At 37.3% G+C, this 10,893-nt stretch overlaps 1 protein-coding gene across 1 annotated transcript; it reads left to right on the top strand.

Moving 5' to 3' along the window:
* Nucleotides 1–72: 72 nt before the first annotated feature.
* On the top strand, nt 73–1,878 carry LOC145683825 (uncharacterized). Its single transcript, XM_081755419.1, has one exon. The coding sequence runs from the start codon at nt 202–204 to the stop codon at nt 1,345–1,347; it is 1,146 nt and encodes a 381-aa protein (XP_081611545.1). The 5' UTR covers nt 73–201; the 3' UTR covers nt 1,348–1,878.
* Nucleotides 1,879–10,893: the final 9,015 nt, after the last annotated feature.

Raw genomic sequence — 10,893 nt, 5'->3', positions numbered from 1 at the left:
AATATTTGTCAAAATTCTTGGAGGAAATGAAAACTCTTAGCAATGAAGGTTTGCGTTTCAATGGTAGGACTATAAAGCTTAATGTCTCAAAATGCTTGTTTGTCTGTGATGCACCTGCTCGGTCATTCGTAAAGTGCATAATAGGTCACAACGGGACGTTTGCCTGTGAAAGGTGCTGTGTCCAGGGCAGATACGGGCAGGATGATATACTTGGAATTGAATTCACCACTTAGAACTGATGATACATTCAAAGTACGGGCACAGAAAGAACATCACATTGGCACATCCCCGCTCCTTGACATTGGTGTAGGAATGATAAGTCAGTTTCCGCTCGATCCGATGCACCTCATTTACTTAGGTATTGTTCGTAGATTGCTTTGGGCACTAACTAAGGCTCGACCTTTCAAGTCAAAGTGGTTGAGTGCTACTGACCGGAGGAGTCTGTCATCTAACTTGAAACGCATGGTACCATGGGTTCCTTGTGAGTTCGCACGTCGTCCACGTGATCTTGAGATGTTTGAGAGGTGGAAGGCCACGGAATTAAGGTTATTTACTATCTATGTAGGCCAAGTTGTGCTAAGAGAAGTTCTCCGTCCATCAAAGTATAATCACTATCTGCTACTATCAGTTGCTGTTTATGTCCTCAGCCATTCCCCTGTAACCGAGGAAATGTGCAACTATGCAGAATTACTTCTGCGCCGGTTTGTTGAGAAATGCAAATTAGAGTACGGTAATGATTTTGTAGTGTATAAGGATCAAAGTTTAATTCATATCGCTGATGATTGTAGGAGACATGGATCTCTAAGCTCCTTCAGCTCTTTCCCTTTCGAGAATAATCTACGCAGTATCAAGAGAATGATAAGGGCACCTCACAGTCCTCTTCAGCAAGTATGCAGAAGGATTCTTGAAAAAACGTTAGTGGAAGAGCAATTGAATAGGAAATCTGTTGAGGTTGAACCATGTGGAGAGCATTCTGAAGGCCCCTCTATACCCGGTTTGAATGGCACTCAGTATAGGAAGGTCACAATGAATGGGTTTACAGTGAACACAGCGTGCGACAAAGAAAGCATCATTTTGAGTGATAGTGGCAGGGTTGTCCGTGTCAGGAATGTTATATGTCAAAGTGGAAACTTATTCTTTGTAGGCTCACCCTTTAGGAAGAAGTCATCTTTCTTCAAGTATCCAGGTGAGTCTTCCAAAATTGGTATTTACAAGGTTTGTGATCTTTCACCTTTGGAAGCATTCCCATTGCAAGGGTCACGAAAATGCATTTTAATGCCATACAGGCCTTCTATTGATGTCGACATTCGTTGTGACATTTTTGTTGCAGTCCCATTATTACCGTAAGCGGTATTCTTTTCCTGCCAGTGTGTTTGGCTTCGTAAACTTCATGCCCATTGTCGGGTAAAAGGCCACATCTGTTGACCAAGGGAGTAGCACCCCTTCCCATTGGAGCTAACTTTCTCTTCTATCGTGCACTGGCCTTTCCTTTTCAGTCTGTTCCATCCTTCGATGAACGCCTTCATAATTGGTCAACTTGCATTCCGCATCACAGCCAGAAAACTAAATTGCACCTGACTTTCTTGTAAGATATTGTTATATCATTCTTTGTTCTGTATCTGTTGCCGTGTTTATAGCAAAGTTTAAGTTGAAGGTCGACATTCCTTTCATTGGTATGAGCCGTACATGCTGTTTCTGGCGACAGCTAGGTAGCATACCCTTTTCAACCTTGTCATTGTCTGACACCCCCGGATTTCATATTCAATTTTCGCCTCCTTTTTTTGTTTCCGTTAATCTCGGCAGTCTGTTGATTCGATGCTGGCCCCAAAGCAACTTCTTGCAGAGGAAATTACTGGACTTGAAGTGCATACATTTATGCAGCATATTGACATGAGTATTTTTTCTACATGGCATTGAATATCAGCGTAAAAAGAATTACATGTGGCAATTATGCTATATAAGAAATATGCGCATTTGAAGCCCAGTGATTGCTTCTACAATTTATTCTTCGGGTGGGAATAGGGGATGGGTGTCATAATGGGTGGTAAAAATGTCATCGTTCAGTTGCACTCCTCACTTGTCATCCTTTCTCCAATAAATACCCTAACTGCAATAATTATTTATGTATATATAATCTTTATATAATACTCCATATACTCGACATTCCTAAGAAGTATACATTGCATACATGTACACATCTGTTACACACATCACAATCTTATTTACATGCCGTGTAATATGTATTTTTCCTTTACACGAAGTTCCATATATGTAAGAGGTTGCTTCTGAAATAGATTTATTCACCCTTGTACATTTGACCCTTGTAGGCAGTTGAAATCCCATGTCCTCGCTACTTTATTCACAGTTCATTACACTCTTCTTTTTGCACAAAAGCTACGCCACTGGTTAACTTCACAATGAAAATATGTGCTCCTTGCATGCAATGTGCAGGGGCTCAGTGGTAGAGCGTTCACCTCCGGTGCTTGGGGTCCCTGGTTCGATTCTAGCTCGCGCCGTGTGGAAATTATGATGAACAAACACCGCGCTCGTGGATTTTCTCGGGGTTCTGTTTCCTCCCACTTTCTTCATTTCACTATTTCCTTTATTTCTCATAATCACAGTCTCCTTTAGTCTAACCGGCAAAATCGTGGGATGTAAAACTTCATTTCATTTTCTTGCATGCAATGTGAAGATCCATGAGTAACTCTAGAAGCCAGTGAAATTGCAGACTAAATATACATTCATTATATTAAAAGGGGGATGAGAGGAAATGGGTGTGTAAAATAATTGTGTGCGCTCCATTTCCAAAGTAACATATTTTCAGTGTTTCTAGATTTTTGTTTGTAAACTTGCAGCATTCGCGTTGATGCCTTTGTGCAAGGGGGATGAAGTAAAACAGTTGTCTCATTGACAGTATAGTGATGTTATGCCTATTACATGTAATTATCATTTCCTATCATATTTTTATTTCAATTTTTTCTTGTTTTGCTGTATATTTTTATTGTCGTACATTAACCTTAAGAGAAAAAGTTTAATCATGTTAGTGTTATGTCATAGCACTTATTCATTTTTATAGGAAAATAATGTAATAAAAATATTTTATGTACTCTTTTGTTTTATTTACATATTGATGTAAAGTGTTATTATATTTGAAGAAATTTATTTACGTTGATTAATTGACAGTTCAAATATTTGGTGTTGAATGTTTATAGTAATAGTGTTGAATCTTTGTTTACGTTGTAATTGCATCAAGAATGCATTTCTACATGTCTACTGTGCTCTTCAGCATGAGATATTGCGTGTACACTCGGCATGTTCTTTGGATATGTTATTATGTCACTTAAAGGTGTAAAAAATCAACACCATTCCTACTCCAATTTTATTGAGAAAATATCGAAATATTATCCAGCCAATATGAAAAGAACATGAGTGTCCTTAGTGGAAAATATCCACCTGGAGGTGCCACGAACTAGCTGTTAATTCTTGAGGGAGTTGTGGATGCAATAAAATGTAAAATGTAAATCACGTATATCTTCTTTCAAAAGGTTTTTTAGAGGGGAAGCTTTGTTTGTTCGTATACCTATTTTTTTTTCAGGTGACTTAAAACACAGCCGAGACAATAACATACACTCATCACACTATAAAAGTATTTCCTTTTTACCATACATTTGCACAGTGATTCCTACATAAAATCACACTTTTCATCTTGGCTTTCTGCTTATTTGTGTATAATCTTTAAATTATGATTTCAAAACATTCAAGTGAATTATAACAACGTTCCAATCTTTCCACGCGAAAAAATCTTAAACAAGCTTCATTTTACATTGACCTTGACCTTTTGCCGCCGCCAAAAAGTGGCCTTTTGCAGACTGGAATTCAGCTTTCCAGGAAGGCAAAATTTTCAGCACCTTTTACAGTAGCTTTGCTTAAGTCTGCCTCCGTGCTATGATTTCTCATCAAGGGCACACTTGCTAGTTCTGAAAGTATGTAATACTTGCATGTCCCATTCAATTTATTCTTTTTTAGCTTAGAATGCTGCAAAAAGGAAGAAATTTTATACTGGGACACACAAAGAAAGGCAGGTATTATACTTGAAGAACTTGCAAGGGAAAGCTAGAAATCATAGCATGGGGAAGACTTAGGCAAGACTAATATAAAAAGTGATAAAAAATTTTCCTTCCTAAAGGGTTGATTTCCAGTCGGCAAAGGGCCACTTTTTGACGGCGGCAAGAGGTCGGATGCCGCCTGTGGGAGAATCGAGAAGCCGACGTCGAAAAGAGGTCCTTTCCAGCAGTCGGCAAACAGCCGGAAAGCTGCATAAAATGCGCCCGCGCCGCCGTCGAATAGTTGCCTTGCCGAGCGGTCGGCAAACAGCCGGAAATGAGCATTAAATGCGCCGGCGCCCTCGTCGAAAAGCAGGCTTGCCGAGCAGTCGGCAAACAGTCGGAAATGAGCATTAAATGCGCCGGCGCCGCCGTAGGAAAGTTGCCTTGTTGAGCAGTCGGCAAACAGCCGTAAAGGCGCAGTAAATGCGCCGGCGCCGCTGTCGAAAAGAGGTCGGCATAAGGAGTCGGCAGAGTGTCGCAAAGAGGCCTTTCCGACTATTTTGCCGACTCCGACGGTCAGCAACAGTCGGCAAAAGGCATTTTCTTAAACGATTTTCCACCGCTTGCCGCCTCGGCAAAAGGTCGGCAATTTTGAACAAGTAGATCGTCATGCCGCCGCGGACGGGTGCCGGCGGCCTGCCACCGTCGACGGCGGCAATCCCTCTTGCCGGCCGCGGCATCCTGATGGGGTAATAGGGACACATAGGCCCAATTTTTGGAAGCTAGAAATCTGAAATTTAATTATAAGTCACGATGCACGATGCTTCATCGAGATATCAACTTTAATATCCACCATTGTGATTCCCATTGTGGCTTTTTTGATTAATTGCAACCCATCACGGATCACACATCAATCACTTTCTCACAATCCTATGAGCTCTAAGACTGTGGGTTGGATGGTTAGAAGTTTAACGTAACTTGCAGCACCGAGACTATGAGACACGGGCCTACAGTCTAACGTGTTATCCCAAACCAGATAAACTCACACTGGAAATCGAACCCAGGTCTTCAGCACCAAACACTAAGTCAGAGTGAATTTTCATTTTTCTTAATTTGTCGTTACAGTTACAGTAATTATTTTTAAGTTCAAGATCAATTTGGCATTGTCTTCTTTAGCTTAAATGTCATAATCATAAAATGTTCCATTTCTTCTGGATCTGACACGTGCTTTTCCAGGTATAATACAAGGTTCCAGAACGTAGGTCTTTCTACGCGATTATAACGCTAGTTTATTAACCATATTTTGATTAAATACAGGACATGGTTTATTTTTCCAACATGCTTAAAGATCTAATACACTGACGCGGATAGCTCATATTTTTTTCTTTCCTCTCTTTGTTTTCACACACAGACCAATATTTCATTGACATAATGTGTCAGAACTTAGTTTGGGAAGCAAAGTGCCTTCACTTTACAGGTAAAACAGAGACAAGACAAGCATTTCAAACAACCCTCAGGCGATAGTGCTTTTCCTTTCGTTGCCTATAGCGATTAGTGGTGACTCACTGAATAAGTAGTTGCTTACTACTGAAGGAAATTGCATTGGGTCAACAGTCTCACACCCAAAAACAAATAAAGATCCACACTTGTCATATTATTTTGTAAAAAATAGAAAAAGAATATAGTTAATATTATATAACTAAGCGGGTAGTAACTTGCTTCTTTACAAAAATAAAATTAATAATACCCACAATGAACATGCGTCAATAAATAAATCAACAAATAATATTACTTTGATCCTTAATACATGCCTTCACATTCATTCATCCTGTGGAGTATTTCGTGTGTGATTCTAGTGTCAGCAAAAATGCATAGAACTAAAGGCGCTTTAGAGTTAACTGCCCCTCAAAAAGGCGAGATTATTGGCCGTGCTGCTAATGGTGAAAAATTGTCTCTCACTGCTAAAGATTTTGGGTGTGATTCTAGAACCGTGAAGAAGTGGCTGCATCGTCATGGGAAGCAGGAAAACAGAGAATGGACTAAGTCAAAACCCAGAAGTGGAAGACCGCGGGCAACATCAAAGACCCAAGATGAAGTTCTCGTTGAAGAAGTACGGAACCATCCTTTGCGTCATCGGTCTGTCTTGAGAGACAAAGTTGTTGAACTAGGATGTTCACACGAGACAGTAAGGCAACGACTTACTGCGGCTGGACTCCATCACGCACGACCAGCTATGAGAACTGTTTTGACAGATTACCACAAGGAAAGGCGTTTAGAATGGGCTAAGAAGAACGTGAGTCTTCCACAAGCCTATTGGGATCTCGTCATCTGGTCTCATGAGAAGGTGTTCCTTTCTGATCAGCAAAGGAGAATGATATTATACAGGCCACGCAGAACACGATATTTTCCACAACATGTCATTCGCACCGAACATTCAGGACGAGTTTCAGCTCATTTTTGGGGCTATATGACAGCTGAAGGTCCGGGCGAGATCGTTCCTGTTCCTGGACGAATGACTAGTGCGACTTATATCCAAGTACTGGAGAATACACTGCTTCCGTCTCTGCACGAAAAGTTTCCAGAACAAGAGGAATTCGCGTTTCTGCAAGAAAAAGTGGTGTTCATAACTCGAGGCAAACTGAAGTTTGGTTGGAAGATGATCCAGAGCTAATATGTATAGAATGGCCGCCTCGATCGCCAGACCTTAACCCCATAGAACATCTTTGGGCATTAATGGTCCAATAATGGGAAGAACTTCGACAAGACCGTAACAAAGAAATTCTTGAGACACGTGTAATAGAACTCTGGAATCATTTCCAACAACATCCTACTAAATTCTCGAATCTTGCTGCTAGTATACCTAATCGTTTGAGTGACGTTATAGAAGCAGAAGGTGACAGCACAAAATATTAGAATTCTTTCATTTCCAAATATTTGCCTTTTATTGATCTTTTCTTCTTTTGTTCAATGGTAAAGAACGTATACATTTCATTTCTGTTAATGCTTTTAGAAAAAATCAGTTTTAATATTTTTTTCTAATTAATGCCCAAAAGACATTTGGGGCTAGAATTATGTATTTTACTTCTTCTTTACAAAATAATCTTTTATCTATCACCACTACTGGTGATGTGCGTTAAAGAAGCGAGTGGATTTCTTTTCGATTTTTACATTTACATTTACATTATCTTTCTCTTCGTCTGTTTCAGTCCCAACCAACAATAGTAGTTCTTAAATTTAAAAAAAAAAAGTTGCTTCATGAAATCAGTTTTAAGAAAAGCACAGAAGTTATCCTAAAATATAATCTTGAAGTTGGTTTAATTTTGCCCACCTCTCATGCATAACAGCATAAACAAAAGGCCTAACTACAGCCTGAAAGAAAACATACCTACTATTTCATGAAAATTGGGAAGTTTGGAGAAAAAAATATTGTTAACAGTTTCACGAAATGAAATCAATTCACCTTTTTTTCCTTCAACTTCAACTCCAAACAATAGCTTTAAGCTGTAATTTCAAACAAAACACATTATGTTTTACAAAACTAATTTGCACGAAAAATTTCTTCTTACATGACAAGAGGCATAAAATTTACTCCTTTATTATTGATAAATTATAATTCCAAGCAGCGGAGATAATTGGGAACCAACAAAATAATATTTGGCATTTTGCAAAGGAACATGAGTGGGAGGGGACGACTGGTCATTCTTGACTAATTTTGCCCCTAAACGTGAGGCATGTTAATAAACTGGAAATTACATTCGCACCATATTCTTTAAAAATTAAATACCTTTTACAGAAGTTATACTGTATCTTTTTAAAACGGCAGTGTAAAGTAATTCAACCTCTAAATCTTGCCAGCCGGCGTACTTCCCTTTCCTCCCACATTATCATTCAACCAAGTCTACCATCATAATTTACTTCCCTTTAATCATCGTCTCCCTTATTCTACAGGACAGAATCGTTGGACTTAAAACTGAAAAAGTTAATTTCATTTTTCTCTTGACCCCAGTTGACTTCGCTTAATAGGGATGATCGAGAAGCCCCAAAGAAAGTATACGAAATATTGAATCGAAATTAACTCAATATGGTGAAAGTTATTTTTTAAATATTTTATTATAATATTTAAATACGAAATTTTGAAGTTCAGAGGAACTTGGTCCCTTTTACGCGCTTATCCATTGCCAATTTCACCCGCAACCAATCAGAATGATGCGGATGGCCTAAAGTAAAACCGGGCTATGTTTTGTCTAATCAAATGACCTTCACGTTGTTTTGCCTATAACACAAAATTTTTTGTATGTATATGTGCAAAGGGTAAATGTTTTAGCTTTCACCACTTATTCTTGATAGAGTTAAATCCCAAACAATAGGATTATTAGTTGAAACCATAAGCCAATTTTCAATAAAATGCAACAAAAACATTAAAAGATAGTTGTGGAACAGACAAACGGCCGCAAATAGTCACAAATATTAGTTGAGTCGAATTGTAGCGCTAGTTTCAAGTTTAGTAATGGTGTTGTGCATTGTAGAAGTGAGCGAAGGTTTTTTTTATCGCCTTGTCTTTGATCAATTTCACTATGTTACATAAAAATGGGATTTGTTTAAATATGTCTTCGCGGAACAGTTTTCAAATCAGGAAGGGATAATTAACTTCCTCGTTATTGACTGATTTCAGCCCCAATCAATAGAATTGTGGGAGAAGCTTATAGAACATATATTTCATATGTATTAGCATCTAATCACTTTTACGAATCTCGAGACGGCTCGGTAGATTGAGGTGTGCGCTTGGCTCACTATCGAGTCGTGGTGATTAAATTATACATAATATGTATTTTATTTATTTATTTACTAAAATATTTTTGTGAAACTGCCAAAAGATTATTATTTTTGTAAAATGTTTATTATTTTCAAGAAGCAGAATGAATGTTCTACTTGGGTTTAGCACTATCGCTTACTACACTTTTAATTGACAACTAATAGTTTATGTTCATTATTTCTGTTCATTTTCTACAAATTACTTGCAGAGACTAATCGGAGTAAATGTTTTACTTAGGTAATGTTTTATTAAAGTTTAGTCATATGTCAATAACCATTTCAAATTTTTATTTCCGGTTAGGATAATGATTAAAAATGAAGTTTCTTTTTTTATAAAATACTTTATACTTGTAATACTTTATTTAGAAACAGCGTAATTTTGGATTATTTAGAAATATTCAAATAAACTAGAATGAAGACGATAATAGTAAGCAACATTATTAGAACAAAACATTGCTGTTTAAGAAATTAACAGAATCAATCTCTTTTAAAAGGGGAGCGTAGGGGATTCGAACTGATGATCATGAATAAAAAAGAAAATACTCCGGGAACGTGCCCTAACCATCCACTCTAGGAAGGTATATTAACGTTCATTCTCTTAGTAAACATATATTATAAAATCACTGCCACAAACTACCTGATCGCTTCTCATCTTTTATGGTTTATTTCCTTTTGTTTGTTTTTTTACGTATAAAATGTATAATATATATTATTATTAGAGCTGTGCAATATGTATAGTAAATAACATTGTGAAAGATTTACGTTGTATTTCTAATAAAGCATTTAGTTTTCTCTTTCTCTGTGTGCGTAAATTTCGCCGCGCGTTTGCAACGCTTACGAAAACGGAACTTAAAATTTGGCGTTGAGTTTCGGAGATTTCTTTATTTAATTATAATTTCTGCATTTCTTATTTTTTTCAGATTTTTTGTTTGAAAACATGTTCTTTTCTTTTCTTTTTTTCTGTCTTTTTTGCATATTTCTAAGAAGATATTTAACATTTTCTATCAAAAGATAGTTATTTCTCTTTATGTAATTTTGAAAGACATGGGACAGAAATTCTGGACAGAAGTGGTTTTCTGTATTCTATTTATACTCTGTTCCTAGACACAGACAAAACAACTTTCTTCCATTTTATTGTTTCTTTAAACAAATCACAAAATGTCTTATACCTTTGGTTCGGTCTTACTTGTTAGCTGTAAACTTCATGCATCCTAATTCGTCTTTTTTGCCTCTTCTATTTGTGCTCAATAAATAAAAATGGTTCTGCGTGCACGGTAATCGATTCGTGGACTACAAGATCTTCAGACTACTTTGTTATTGAATACTCTACGAGGGAATATAGCCGGAGTAGAGATACGCACATTACTCTGGCTTCGTTACCTCGATTTGTGTGCGAATTTACGTAGCTAACTTGGTCTTCCAATTTTACACGTGATTTCGCCAGTAATTTATTATTAGCTTTAATGCTACATGCAACATTGATAAAGCATTAAAGGAATGACACAAATTACAAATAGTGATCGAACTTACAACTCTAGTCACAAGAACAATTTTATTCAAGGTATCACCTCACCTTCGTACCTAGAAAATCCCGGGTCCGATTCCCGGCAGGACCTCATGTGGTTCGGATTCCACGTTAATCAGTAGTTCCCGTCTCATATAGCCTTGCTGTTGAATGAGACGTTAAACTCAAAATCAACTCACCCTATCTAGAAGAGGGGCGAAAAATTCATTACTGTTTCCAGCTAACAAATATTTATACTCCATTTTTTGTTCTCGTAAAATAATAATTCTATCTGTCAATCCATAAATGTAATAATATTATTAAATTCATGTGTAAACTTAATAAGAGTCTGATATAAAGTATATATCTTATGTTCCTATCAATAGCTTCGACTTCTCTTTCCTTCTCTTTCTTTCCTTCGTTTGTCATTCTCGTAATAATAATAATAATAATAAATAATAATAAATGGACATTTTTTCTTCAGAAACGTGCGACTTTAAGGTCTACAGTGCAGAGCTCTTCCGACTATAC

This window comes from Thermobia domestica, chromosome 4 (assembly GCF_964235325.1).
Source record: "Thermobia domestica chromosome 4, izTheDome1.hap1.1, whole genome shotgun sequence".
NCBI lineage: Eukaryota > Metazoa > Arthropoda > Insecta > Zygentoma > Lepismatidae > Thermobia > Thermobia domestica.
Note: the sequence above shows the minus strand (reverse complement) of the source record. Positions and strands in the feature narration are given on the sequence as shown.